This window comes from Plutella xylostella, chromosome 17 (genome assembly GCF_932276165.1).
Source record: "Plutella xylostella chromosome 17, ilPluXylo3.1, whole genome shotgun sequence".
NCBI lineage: Eukaryota > Metazoa > Arthropoda > Insecta > Lepidoptera > Plutellidae > Plutella > Plutella xylostella.
The window spans coordinates 8,889,934-8,905,493 of NC_063997.1; the positions used below are offsets into that span (position 1 = coordinate 8,889,934).

Below are 15,560 nucleotides of genomic sequence, written 5' to 3' on the forward strand. Positions count from 1 at the left end.
ATATTCCGACATTTTCCACCTGCCAGAAGACAAACTGACATGTACTTCTGCTATAGAGCATTCCATTGAAACTACCACCTCTAACCCTATTCACACCAAGACATATAGATTTCCAGAATGTCATAAGAGAGAAGTGGAAAACCAAATTAATAAAATGTTGGAACAGGAAATAATCAGCCCTTCAGTCTCCCCTTGGTCTGCACCCATATGGGTTGTACCAAAAAAAATAGATGCATCTGGTCAGAAAAAATTGAGAGTCGTGATCGATTACCGTAAACTGAATGATGTCACGATTGGAGAAGTTTATCCTATCCCACAAATTTCCGAAATCCTAGACCAATTAGGCCAAAGTAAATATTTCTCCACATTGGATCTTGCTTCCGGTTTTCATCAAATTAAAGTATCCGACGGAAAGAAAACTGCATTTTCCGTCCCTCAAGGACATTTTCAATTTAATAGGATGCCAATTGGGCTTAAAAATGCACCCTCCACTTTCCAGAAGCTGATGAACACTTGTCTTTCCGGTCTTCAAGGTACTAGATGTTTTGTTTATCTTGATGATATAGTCATATACTCGCATGATCTTCAAACTCACATTGATAACTTATCCGCTGTCTTTGAGAGAATCCGTCAGTTTAACCTGAAACTGCAACCAGATAAGTGCGAATTTTTACGCAAAGAAGTCGCATACCTTGGTCATGTCATCAGCGACGAAGGTGTAAAACCTAATCCCGACAAGATAAAGGCTGTTGCTGAATTCCCGATTCCTGAAAGCCCTAAAGATATCAAATCCTTTCTTGGGCTAGTATCCTATTACAGACGATTTATCCCTGATTTTTCCAAAACGGCAAAGCCACTAACATCGCTCCTTAAAAAAGAAATCCCATTCGAGTGGAAAAACGAACAGCAATTAGCATTCGACACTCTCAAAGAAAAACTTGAATAAAGCCGAATCCAACTACAGTGTCACCGAGAAAGAATGCCTAGCCATCATCTTTGGCACCAAAACATTCCGACCCTATCTATACGGGCACCGCTTCACGATCGTCACTGATCATCGACCCTTACAGTGGCTTTTCAACTGTAAAGATCCTGGTTCGAGACTGGTGCGCTGGCGCCTGAAATTGGAAGAATATGATTATGAAATCCTGTACAAAAAGGGCAAAGTCAACTGCAATGCAGACGCACTATCTCGTTACCCTGTAAATCCTGTACAAGACAATCTCATAGGAGGCAAACCCCTTATCCGTGGCAGCTCAAATCCAACACCGACTCCAAATCCTATTGACCCTCCTATTCCCGACGAAGACCTTATTCAACTTTTCGATCTAGATGTCAGTCCAGTAAACCCAGACCTAAATATAGATCTTGAAAATATCCTTCCATATCTTCCATCGCCTGTGACCGTAGATCCCACAGTGTCAAATGATTTCCTCCCATCTTCTGGAGCCGAACTCATCGAACTGGCCCCTGTAGAGTCGACACCTTCGAATACGGAAAACAATCCCATTAATAACGATGATTATTCTGACTTCCTGAGATTTACTTCCGATCCAAAGACCAATTCCAACACTGTCCAAAAAGAACACAAAGAGACTCTTTTGAAGTCACCTTATAAGATAATTCTGATTCCTACTTCACTCGACCTTGACGAATCCAATCCCTATATCACAGAAATCGTCCTAGATTCAGAAAATAAAAATGAAATCATTAACTCAGAAAGAGAACTCCATTCTTTCAAAAAACTCGAGTACAAGAACAAAATAATCTACTTAATGTTCACTAAAGTCAACCATTTTGACGAATCCTCTTATCCGGATATATACAAAACAATAAAAAATACAAGAGACGATATCCTCAGAGAAAGTGAAAAACCAACAGATATTTCCATTTCTGATTTCAAAAACCCTTTCTTATACAAAAATATACAATATCCTTACTTACCTTTTTCACAACACAGAAATCGTTGTCCACGTTTATTTCAATCAAATTATATATCCGTCACTAAGCGAAAGAGCTAAAATCCTCAAAGAGAATCACGATATCCCTATCGCTGGACATCTAGGCTCGTCCCGCATGTACAGTCGAATTCAGGAACAATTCTACTGGAAGGGAATGCGGAGTGATATAGAATCCTACGTTAAAACCTGCAAATCGTGCCAAGAGAACAAAGCCCTTCGGAAATTAAATAAAGCTCCTATGGAGATCACTTCCACCTCATCCGAAGCTTTCCAACGCGTTGCCCTCGACATAGTCGGGCCTCTTCCAGACTCTGGCACTGCCAAGTTAAAATATATCTTAACCATACAAGATGATCTGACCAAATACTCCGTTGCGTATCCAATCCGCAGTACTACTGCCGAAGAGACAAGTGACTGTCTCATTCATTTTATCTCATTGTTCGGAATACCCAAATCTATCTTAACCGACCAAGGTACAAACTTTACATCAGATCTCTTCAAAACCACGTGTCAGTTTCTCAAAATTCGCCAATTATGGTCGTCCCCTTACCATCCACAGACTCAGGGCGCCTTAGAGCGCAGCCATTCCACTCTAAAGGAGTATTTAAAATCCTTCGTCAATAGCAACCAAGATAACTGGCCTACCTACGTATATACAGCTATGCTAACCTATAATACAACTGTCCACTCAACCACCAAGTTCACGCCATATGAACTTGTTTTCGGTCACAAGCCGTTCTTGCCGAATTCCCTATATGATGCTCATTCTGGCACTACATATCCAGATTACATCAAAAAACTCCAACATAAATTCCGTCATTCAAGGAAAAAGGCCATGGAAAATATCGCCCAGTCGAAACAGTCTTCCAAAACCTATTATGATTCCCATACAAAAACACCTCCACAATACAAAAAGGGTGACTATGTATACCTGAAAAACCACCTCAGATTTAGGAAAGCCTTGTCCCCTTTATGGAAAGGACCTTTCCGTATAATAAAAGTAAATAACAATCATACCGTCACACTCCTAATTAATAGGAAACATGTCACACATCATTTCGATCAAATAAAACCAGCTGTTGTAACGTAAATCGTTTTTTTTTCCAACCTTTCAGGTGGGCGATAACCCAAGTGCATGGTACTGATAATTTCATTCACCCAGTCTCTGGAGAACCTGGAATATATTTCGACCACATGGGTCAAATGAAAATTCAAGGCGGCTACCTAGACGTAGTTATACCCATAGACGTTTCTTATATTAGGCCCCATATAAATAACCTCAATGAAGTTCTTGGAACTACCCGTTTCTTATGCCGTGATGTCCTTGACAACACGGAATGTCACAACATGTTAGAACCAATAACGGTGCGTTTTCATGATGCCATTAGAGACTTCGAGGCAATCGCTCATCTTATGCCAAACCCTGTTAAACGGTCTGCTTGGTTCGGTGGCATAGGCACCGTGTTCAAGCATGTGTTCGGCACTTTGGATCAGAACGACGCAGCCCGATACGACGACGCCATTAACCTCATACAAGGCGATCAAACTAAAATAGCTTCAATAATGAAAAATAATATTTTAGTAACAAACAGTGTTTTACAAAACTATAAAGACACTTTTAATGTAATTAATGTGAACGAAGCTAAACTTAAGATATCTCTTGATAAGATGTCTACTTTACTTAGTAATTTAACTCTCGTAAGTAACAAGCTGCTTTATAGAGCAGCCATTAACGATGTTTTTAGTTTATTAGAAAGTAGTTTATTAACCCTATCTTTTAAAATTGAAGATGTAGTTAATAGTATAGCATTAATCAGTAGTAATGTTCTGCACCCTTCTGTTATAACTCCTGCTGAATTGTATGAAGATTTGGTTAAGACTCACCATCATATACCGACCTCTAAACACCTTCCTATAGATTTGTATTTACAAAATATGAATACTCTTATAAACATTTCGAAACTATTATGTTATTATATGGACAATAAGGTTGTGTTTGTATTAAAAATACCACTAGTTAGAAATAAAATTTATAATCTGTACCACAGCATACCGTTACCTTTGCCTCACAACCTAAATCTCACTGATTCTTTTGTGATGATTGTGCCTACTTATAAGTATATAGCTGTTACTCTGGATAAAACACGTTATTCTAATTTCGACGACCTTCAACATTGCAAACATATGATAAATCAAAATTATATTTGTGAAATTTTTGTAATACACGATTCTAGCACTAATCCTATTTGTGAAATTGAAATATTGACGAAACCTATGAAAACTGTCCCTAAGCAATGTAATATCAAGTTCATTCATGGATATATAGATATATGGCAACCAATGAAAAATAGTAAATGGATTTTCACACAATCAGTACCCTCCAAACTATCTATACAATGTCACGAAAACATGTACGAATTAAATGTATTTGGTACTGGCATACTAACCTTGCCCAATCAATGTGTAGGTTTTTGTAAAAACACCCAACTTATACCATCAATCCCTGTGTACAGCATGAACATTACTCGTGTAGAGAATAATTTTAATATTATTAATGATAGTTGTTGTAATATGGAAAAATTCCTTAAAACAAGTGTGCCCCGTGATTCTCTAAATAATTATAATTTAGAAAAAATAAAAGAATTCCCAGAAATTCAAGTTAAACCTATTTTAAAAGACCTGGACCAAATGATAAACAGGCAACATATGGTGAAATACGGGACCCACTATTCAATTATGTTCTGGATAACCCTTGTACTTGTAATTGTATTCTTTTTTGTGTTTATGTTCAAGTTTGGTCGCAGTCGCTATTTGAATAATTATCCCCTTAACGCTGAAATTTCTCCTGAAAATATTAATGTTTCCACCCTTAGTACTCAAACTGAAACCAGTCCAGCTCCTCATCCGAGACTTCGTAATGACTTATAAAATTTCCTAACATAAACTTCGACTTTCAACCCCGAAGTTTATTCTTATGCGGGGGGTTGTTATACCTTTGATATGTAAGCTAATTGGCTTACAGGGCCGCTTGATCAGCAGCCCCCCCTCTTACAGATGTATTGCGCTATGACCGCTCTTAGTCAGTCCTTTTAGACACTTCATCCGCGCGGGTTGCGACCATTCTTAATTATTCCCTTTTTTTAAAATCAATAAATATCCGTGTCAATAAAGTTTTCTTTTTTTAAAAAGGCTCCCGAGAACCATCGTATAACAGTTCGAAACTAATACGAAGACCGAATGCTGTAGTTGTTACGTTGTTAGTGACCCAAGATCCGAATAAAAATATCTGTTTTCAAACCATAATCTGCCCTGGCCGGTAATCGAACCCAGGACCTTCGGTATAGCAGCCTGGATCACTAACCACTACACCATGTGTCCGTCGATTTTTTTATTGATTGAGATTCGTTCACTTGTCACTCCTACCAAATTAAAAATAGAGTGTATTCTGTATTTTATTTGTGTATAAATAACTAACATTAGGTTAAGATAAATGTAATAGTACCTATTACTTTTTTGGATCGTTGGTCCGTAATAAACGTTTAATAATAATAAATACCTAATTAAAAATATATTGGATTTAGTTTAGGTTCACGCGCCCATAGTTTGTCTTTCCTGTAATATTTCCCAATAAGTAGGCACCACTTCCTACCTGCTCTGAGTGGTGTTCGGATACTCTATAATAATATGAAAATGTGTTGGGAAGCTAGAAGCCAACAGGTGGCGGCTTACTATAACCCTCATAGAGATTTGTCGAAAGCAACAAACTGCATAATAATGGCAATATGCATTTTAATATGGAGGACTATTTCCAGAAGTGGCTTACGGGTTGATGAATAAATTTTATTTTGATGATGCGAAAGTTTTTAACTGAAAAAGATATATTTTGTGCAGTGCAGTCAATCCGCTGAGGCGGATGGATGGACCAAATTCAAACATTTTATAGTGCGCCATATATGTATTAAGGAGAATTAGGTATTCAGTACAATTATCCACCACCGGGTTGACTTCTAGAAAAGTCTGAAGGAAATAAAGATACTTAATTCCGATTTCGATGTCTCATTATGCGTTATCCTCTCCAATTTATACATTTATTGATCTGGCTGACTTCGTTAAGACAACTTGTGCAATAAAATAAATTTTTTCAGATCGCGAAATTTGGATATTAGAGCTATTCATGGCTGTAAGAAAGTAATTTCACGAAATTTCCCGTAATTCTATCACAGAATTGGAAAAGTTTGAGTGAAAAGACTTTGAGGTCGAGAACTAAATGTTGGTAATTAATGTTATAGAGAGGAAACTTTTTCCTATCACAATATCATTGAACAAAGATTATCTTGACCGCAAATTTGCCACACTGTAATCATGATAAAGAACTTGTTTGGGACTAAAGTTAGAACAAAGGGGCCAACTTCATTATTCACTGTTTGACATTTATTTTGGGTGTTCTTTGATTTGTGTTTGGGAAGGCTTCCTGTTTATTAGCTTGTAATTATATGCCACTTGTTTGTTCGGGTTTTGGTGTGATGCGAGATTAGCAACACAACTAAAATCTAAATACTACCTATTTAGATTGATTGTTAGAGTTAGATAGTGTAGTTACATACAATAAATTTCCACCATGTATACTGTATACGTATATAGGTACTACGTATATGTATATACGTACCTACTAAACTCATCGTGTATCGAGGTCCATCGACTGTTCGGCTGGTATGCTTGCTATTCGTTAATCAGTGCCAGCCACCGGCACGCCGCGCGCCGCGCCGCCGCTGCCCGTCGCTGGAGGGTTACTCTATACTGACGAAAAACTAACAAACGAGAGCAGCTGTCGTGCAAACGGCACGTTAAATACGACGAGGTAGAGTCGTGGCTCGCGCAGCAGTGCTCCGAAACTTCGTTTTTCGTCATGTACCCCCCTGCTGCTACGCCGCCGCCACCGCGCGAGGGCCGCGAGTTGGATACAGAAAATATTATAAATGTTAAAAATCTTATTTCGACCTTACCATCCAAAGACAATAAATATTATTATTATGTACATCATCGGCACTAGTTCTACGAGGAGGTTAAATTCGTAGGGACAGAATGGATAAGCGTAGCTTTATAATTTCACAGATAGCTATTTCGACTACCTACTACAGCTTCAAGTGTAGTTCAAGAACCATTAAATAAAATTAGCTCGAATTGAACTCTTCAATTCGGAACTTTGTTATAGGTACGAATGAAGAAGGTTACAAAGGCAAAATGTCACGCTTAGGAATCCCCTACTCCGCCTATGAAGAGTTTGCGAGGCTGGGATTTACATGAAAATCCGGCTGCGAACAAACATCGGCCGCCCAACAATAACTGTTAGATTTACGGCGTGAGAATCGTGTCCGGGAACTTTTGATATTTATGAGAACGCCGCGACGCTCCGTGCTCTGACTTTCTTTGTGATATAATTTGAAAGCTTTCCGACATCCCTTCTGTACATTAGCTTATGATCAATCCCACATTTAAGAGTCAATCTATGTAATAAACAAAATTATGGCCCTGTAAGCGTGCGATCAGCAGATGCAAACAATACTTCTCACTTACGATAATATCGGATTTATAGGCCGATTCGTCTCTAGGTTCTGTGTTATTGAATAACAAACAAATAGGTCTTCTGTCTGGGAAGTAGGGATGATTCGACCTCTATAAATAACATTGTTTGGAGAAACATTTTCTTATTGTTTTTCATCTGGAGTAGGACAATATTTCGTTTTATATCTGCTGAAAAGGGAATTAAGAGTGGGAGTGATTATTTCGTTATAGTTTAGTTATTTGTTCAGATATTCATGAAATAAAACATCCCACATTGTTCAGAAGTAAATATATGAAAATAATTGCTTTTATATAACATACTTGCCTTTTTAATCAACTAATTAAATTTTAATAACTCTATAATACTTATGTGAAATAATCAAATAGTTTGTTCAGGCGACATCTTTTCTGATTCTGAAGATACAATTTTCTCAATCTTCTCATCGTGGCCTTGTGGTTCCAATTTAGCTCTGAAACACGGGGAAAACATACAAGATTTTTTAAAATTCTAAAACAAAATTCAGAGGAGTTGCCATTTTTGTTCTAGAAAATTTACTTAATCACTGTCTTTTTACATTTACTTTTTTTATGGCACGGTATTTACTTATCTATAAAGTTAACATAAAAATGTATTGCCATACTATAAGTAATCTTCTTTATTCTAATTAAGATTGGTGCAACAATCTGCATAATAATACACTCACGAGCAATGAAAAAGTTCGAATGAGAATATCATCAAATAATTACTCCTAAACGACGCCGCCTGCGTCTGGTGTCGACATTTTGTAAGTAGAACTTTTTCATTACTCGTAAATATACCTAACATAAAGTAAATAGAAAACGTCGTCTTACGGGTGTTTTTCCTGGAAGCGGCTGGGCACTAGGAAGCAGTTGGACTCGCGGTACGTGACGTCACGCTTCTTGCTGCACGGCCACGCCAGGCTCCACGCGTCGTTCTGCAACAAAATTGGTTCAGCAGGCGTTTGGTAAGCTTTATAAGTACCTACCGCGAACTTGTTTTGACAAAGATTTTCGATTTTGAATGTTCGTTTTGTCTTCACGATAGGGCCCCTATATCTTGTCAAATTAACATAACGAAATTTTTTGTAAGAATGAATAAAAAGTATTACTACTCGTAAGTTTTGTCCAATTACCGTTTTAGCTCCATTGAATTTCTTGTGTTGTTTCTTTGCCTTAATGCTTGCTTGTCGTTTTGCTTCTCTCAGTTGCTCTACCTGAAAATACAGTTAATTTCAATTTAGTTCCTCACTTCGTACCTAAATCGGATTAAAATATGAATATACTTAATAAAATATTGTAATAACTTAGATTCTATGTACTTTCGGTAGGTTAATTTAAATTTACCTTCACGAAGGTAACTAGTTGTAGGTAAACGCAAACAATAAATATGTAGGTATACTACTGAAGCCTATGGGCCTCCTCCAAAACTAGACGGTTATATTCATAATCTCCTCTTTTCGCAGGCGGGTTGGATATATCACAAAATACAAACACAACTTAAGACTTGAGGCCAAAATCCCTGCCTCGGCTATAGGGATCGAACCTGGGATCGAGGAACAACAGTTACATTTACTAACGACTGAGCTATACTGTCTTCGTCGCAGAATTGTAGGTTTAATATAAATGCTAGAGTACGAAATTGGAGAATAAAACAACAAAGAACTTTAAATACAAACTTACAATTTCGTCTTGGTAAACGAAATACGTCGTTTCTTCCACGTCGGGTCTGGAATTAAAGTTAAAACATCGTTAGCTCCAAGTTCTATGCTAATCACTCTTTAACTAGCGATGCTCTTACAAGTTAGTGCTCTGAGTAGCTAAGTTTAATTTTGTATAGTTCTTGTAAAGTGACATCTAGAGCCATGGGGTACTGATTGCCTAGAGGGCAATGAGAAAAGCGAGACTTTTCTTACATTAAAAACCGGCCAAGTGCGAGTCGGGCTCGCGCACAAAGGGTTCCGTAGCAGCAATTAAATCAACCTATCTCAAAAACTATATACTTTGATCAAACCAAAAATCGTTGAAAGAGTTAATTAGCATGCATCACCTCAATTTTTTTTAGAATTTTATACCCCGTAGTTATAAAAATAGAGGGGGGGGGACATACTTTTTACGACTTTGAGAGCTGATATCTCAAAAACCGTTCACTTTAAGAAAAATGTTTTTTAGAAAACTTTATATCATTTTAAAAGACCTTTCCATTGATTCCCACACGGGTATGTACATCGAAAAAAAAAATTTCATCCCTCAGTTACATGTATGGGGGGCCCCACCCCCAATTTTTTTTTTTACTATTTAGTGTCATATTTTTGTAGCGGTTCATACAACACATATTCCCATCAAATTTCATCACTGTAGTACTTATAGTTTCCGAGTAAATCGGCTGTGACAGACGGACAGACGGACATGACGAAACTATAAGGGTTCCGTTTTTGCCATTTTGGCTACGGAACCCTAAAAAGGGATTTTCAATCACCATACCATCTCTATAATAAATATTTTAAATGGAATATCAGAGACTTGGTTAATATTTGAAGGTTTCATCAGCGGTGGTAGCTCAGTCAGGTAAGCGCCCGCTTTTCAAACCAGAGATTCGGGTTCAAATGCCGCGCTGACGTCTTACGGTGAAGGAAAGCATCGCGAGGAAACATCTTAGAACATCTAGCTGTGTGAAACCACCAACCCGCAGTCAAGCGTGGTGATGTCATCGCAACTCATCACGTCACCCTTCTAGGGCATAGGTCTCCTTCCAATGAAGGAAGGGCTTATTTAGGCCTTGTCCACCACGCTGACCTAGTGTAGAGAGTGGGGACCCCACCACAAGCAAGCTTTCAAGTGAGTTGTCGGGTAAGTGATAGCCCGACTGTCAGATATTTTCTAGCTGCCCAAAGGCCTCTGACCAGGCTTTACGGCTGCTATGGCTATCATTTAACTTCAAAAGTTTCTCCAGCCTTCAGACTTACGCGGAGACAGCGAGCCGTATCTGCAGCCCTGACTCCAGGATCATGGCGTGCGCGTCTTCCAGAGAGATGGTGGAGGTGTCGATGTCGTTGATGCTCCTCAGCACGTCGCCCGGCTTGATGCCCGCGTGCTCCGCGCGACTGTCTTCTTTCACCTGAAGGAGGAAGGGGTTTTGAATGGCTGGTGTGGTATGACTTGTAGACGCTGGAGAAAGGATGTGTTGTTCGGGGATTGGGGGCATAATCTTCAAATCTGGGGGTTTATACGTGAAGTGTTTTGTTTGCAATGCGGGTCAGGACGTTCATTGCATGGTCTTTTTACAAAACTACAATGTTCCTAAATTGCCTCCTGTACTGAAAACCTTTTTCATCTATCAAATATCTCTATGTTATGAGTTAATGACTAGTGACTTTACCCATACCTATAGTCCACGTGAACACAACACATCTACAATTTGAACTCTAAAAACACAACCCCCTAAAGAAGCACAAACTAAAGAGCATAAGCTAGTCCGCTATGCATTGGGATGCTGCTCAACAGTCCGCACGTATAAAAACAAACACAATCGCTACTTTAAGTTTCCTTGCAGTGGTCCTCAAACTGTATGTCTAACCCGCGTCTTTGTGCAGCGGGGAGTCCCCAGGGGCGCACAACTGAGAGCCACCGACTGTATTACTTTACTTTTCGTATTTCGACGTCGCCGGCGGTATAAAATTGTCGTAGTAAAAACTCTTTCTGAGGTTGAATTTTCCACAAATTGTAGTATAGTATTCGACTTGTAGGTTGGTTGGTAAGCTGTGTAGCTACCTGGGTTTTTTTTAAGAATTTAAAACGTACATTATTATGATCAAAGATATCAAGTGTATGTCATATTTAACACCAAACTGTGATTCACAAATGGATTCGAAAAGTACCTACATACATTATAAACTAATATTGTATATTTTATTAACTGCATGTTTATTTGTAAGTATTAAGACTTCGTTCCTAAAGATTAGATTCAAAAACTGTTTCAGCATCATAAACCTAAATTCGGAACTAAACAATTCCCTTTGAAAGCTAGTCTTACAAAGAAATACTTCGCAATAATGTAGAGCTAAAGTAACACCTCTTAGATAGCTCCATATATTTTTACAGTAAGCGTGGTGCCGTATAATGCGGTCTAAGTGCTCTAAATCGAATCTCTGGGGATGGTCCACTGAACGTGCTAAGACCTGGATATATTTTAAACATGTAGATAGATAGAGATAGGTACACTATAAGTGCCTAGGTACAAATGGAATTCTGTTGTACCTACATAACTTTCTTATCTATTATCCGCGACAAAGGAAGGTTGGTAAATTTTCTTTTCTTTTTACATGTGGTTAGTACCTACACAGAGATTCTGACGGATGTTCGTTTTCATAAAGCTACAAAACGTCCATAGAAAGCGGATAATTAACTTATTTTGTTGTTTTAAGATTTGTTAGCGTAAGTTAAAATTGTTATTAACATTTTCTGTGGATATTTATATCAGCAATAAAATGAAATTGAAATTAAAAAAAATTAAAAATACACAAACCAATTTTACAAATTGGTGCCTTGAATAGCACAGTGTAATGTTAATATCTGGAGTGGGAGCCACTCGCAAAAGACCCATTCCCATTTTAACATCTGGAATCTAGATTCTACACATACTTTCCTGAAATCTAGTTCTCTCATGAGGATTACATATATTGCTGCAAGACTGTCTTACCTAATCACAAGTTTTTGATTATCTTTTCAAAGAATAAAATGAGTCTATCTTCACAACATTATCAAGTTTATTAGTATGTAGATAGAATGTTTCGATGAATCATGAACAACAGGTTGAATGAGTTTTATTTATAGGATCGTTTGAATTAAATAATAAAATTAAGATTGACAGACGTCTTTCATTCTTCATTATCATAAATCACCAGCCAATGATTCGAATACAACATAAAGATCTAATTGTGTTCAAAGTTCTCATTCATTGATCATTGATAAATTGTTTGAATGTGATACGTACAGTATATTACGAACGGATATTCGTATAGGTACTTACCTACATACCTATGTATTTTGTGTCTTTTGAAGCAGTCATGTCGAATACTTTCTACTGTAACTAAAAAGTATGTACTTACAGTAGGTACATAGTAGTAGTAGTAGTAGGTACATAAGTTCATCTTACAGTCCCTGATTTGATACACAGTGAGAACAATGATTTGAATTTGAATAATGGATTCAGTAAAACCTAATTGCTTGTGGTAAGTAATTGACTGGTTAAGGTCCCTGAAACCAGACAAATTAAAAATCTATAGTCTCACCCACGGAGTTGACGTTAGGTTTCGAAGAGTTACTTAAGTGTATCTAAGTACCTACCTGATACAAAATATAACTTTCATGAAATAGAATGCAATAAAAATAAACTTACACAATCTCAAAAACTTACATAAGTGATTCTGAGTGGCGTGTTGTAGTAAATGCCGCCGGCCAACTGGAACCCCCATATGGTGTCGTCGAAGTTAACCCTCTCGTGCACGCCGACGTTGGTGGACTCCCAGGAGGGCCGGGCGCGGGCCTTGCGCAGCTCCTCCTCCAGCGCCCAGGGCAGCTTCATCTGCATAGCCGGTGAAGGGTTAATGTTCTGAGTATAAGCGAAATAGGCGTAGCCGTTGAAGGGTTAATGTTCTGAGTACATATTATACCAAAATAGCCATAGCCGTGGAAGGGTTAATGTTTTTGGAAGCGATGTTGAAAGTGAGTGATTGAAGTATAATGAAATGAGAGCGGTAAAATTTACCTTATTGATGAACTATGTAGTAGAGCGGTATTCAATAGCCGAGAAACATGCTTGATTTTATTTCAAAGTTTGTGTTTATTTGCATATTGCAGACATGACTTTAGCAAAAACGAATGAAACAATAATAATATTGATGTAGACTAGCGACGAACAAACTCAACTTACATTTTTAATTTTATCATCCATTTTGTTGTTTACTTCTCAGAGTATTTCAGAGTTCTCGACGCAAACACTGTTTGCGTCGACTAACTCATGAATAATCAATTAAAACTGCCATCACCTCTCAGAAACAAAAACAATGTGATGCACTGAGGGAGGGGCCGAGACTCTAATTGGTCGATAAAATTAAAATATACTCCGTGTACGTATCGAAGACTAGTTACTACGTGAGTAGGTACCAAACGCAGTGGAAAACTAGGACTCGTTGAAAAACTCGACTCTTTAAAATCCAATCACAAAATACAATGTTTCAGATAACAAAATTAAAATAATGATATAAGCCAAACTTATAAGTCTCACACTAACAAAATAAAAGTATCTATATAATCGTAATATATAATCAACACTCAATACACTCGCACGAGTGATGAAAAAGTTCCAGTGTGAAAATCTGCTGATGTTATCTGCATTATTGAAGTCGGCTGTCCAATTTCAAAACACAGTAACAGCCAAGAGACAAAATGTTCAGGAGAGCCAAAAAACGTTTTTGTCCCTTCATTTCAATGCCCTGGTAAAACTATGATACATATCTAAACGAATGTAAGCTTAAAAGAACCGGCAGAACCTAGGCTTTACATACAATACTATTTCATTTAAATATGACTAATATTGTTGCTGTAATGCACAAAAGAAAACACTAACTAGGTTTTAAATGGTTTTCTCACCCTAAAACCGCCCTCACTGACCATTTTATAACCTAGTAAGAGCCATTATTGTGTAATTTAAGACAAGTAAAGTATATTGAAATTGCAATAATAACGTAATAATTTATATGTTTTTTATTTTTTTATATGTTTTGGATCATTCACATAATATAAATCAAATTTTGCAGCACTTTTACACGACCGCACTAAGTAATAGCTGAAATACCGGCATATTTTTAAGTTTTATCTAAATGAACCAAATCACCATATTAAGAAGGCATGTCTGACACGAACATTACTTATCATCATCATCATCATCATCACGACCCATTACGTCCCCACTGCTGGGGCACGGGTCTCCTTCCAATGAAGGAAGGGTTTAGGCCTAGTCCACCACGCTGGCCTAGTGCGGGTTGGTGGACATTACTTATGGCTGCCATAAATTAGACAATATTTCCTAAATTTTGAGCTAAAATTAGTTTACAATGTGAGTTTTTTTTGGTTTATGCAAAATAGGGCTAGTAGAAAGGTTCTGAAGAGAAAGGTCTCTATGGCTTTTATAAAGAAGACAAAATTTCCTTATGTTCTACTTTTAATTCACCTCTCTAGGTCTCATTGGTTCAAAGATACAGGTTCTGAAATATCTGATATTTTTTCGAAAAAAGTGTTTGTAATAATGTAGGTATGCCATTTGTGACTTACTAAAATTAACGGGTAAAAATTGACCTTTGCTGACCATTTCAAAACCTAGTAAGCGCCATTGACAATTTTAAAACCTAGTAAGTCATTTTCACTTACTGTGTTTTAAAATGGTTGGTGGCTCTTACTGTGTTTTAAAATGGTTTTCGTGGCATTTTTGATTTCGCAGGGTGGAGTTACTAGGTTTTTAGAAATTTTATTTTCGTTTCTAAGCCGTTTTTTGATATTCTGACAATGCAGGAATGTGCGGAATCGCGTAAAATAATGTATAAATCAAAGACCCGTTTTTTTTTAAGTTGGCGCTTACTGTGTTTTGAATTGGACAGCCGAAGTACATTTATGATCTCATAAGAATATTCTTCTTCTTCTTCAATCTCGCTACTCCTCCGAGGAGTGTGGGGCTGACACCATAAGAATATTAGCAACTAAAAATGTTTATAGGCAAAACACCCAGTAACTGACCATGTGCCAGTAACTGACCACCTTCCTCTTCAACTCCAATAAATAAGAAATATAGCCAAGCAGGGCCACCTAGTGAACATCCAGTCTATTTTGTGGTTCATTGAGAGCATTACTGATACAAAAGATTTTGCCAGCCGCCAACAGATGGATAGTGAGCGATCGAAAAAGTTCAGATGGCGCGCGAACCGATTAAATTGCAGTTGTGACTAACGTATTTGTTAAGGTAAG

General features: G+C 37.6%; 1 protein-coding gene across 2 annotated transcripts; it reads right to left on the minus strand.

The window, feature by feature from the left end:
* Positions 1-7,834: 7,834 nt before the first annotated feature.
* Positions 7,835-13,499, minus strand: LOC105390645 (PDZ and LIM domain protein 3). 2 transcript variants are annotated; one of them, XM_038109100.2, is made up of 7 exons: positions 13,474-13,499; positions 12,958-13,125; positions 10,508-10,659; positions 9,225-9,270; positions 8,678-8,758; positions 8,376-8,479; positions 7,835-7,993 (listed from the first exon to the last, which is right to left on the minus strand). In XM_038109100.2, the coding sequence occupies exons 1-7, from the start codon at positions 13,492-13,494 to the stop codon at positions 7,903-7,905; spliced, it is 663 nt and encodes a 220-aa protein (XP_037965028.2). In that variant the 5' UTR covers positions 13,495-13,499; the 3' UTR covers positions 7,835-7,902. The 2 variants fall into 2 exon arrangements, with proteins under 2 accessions (XP_037965028.2, XP_048482933.1); XM_048626976.1 differs by lacking the exon at positions 13,474-13,499 and adding an exon at positions 13,309-13,449.
* Between the last annotated feature and the right edge of the window lie 2,061 nt (positions 13,500-15,560).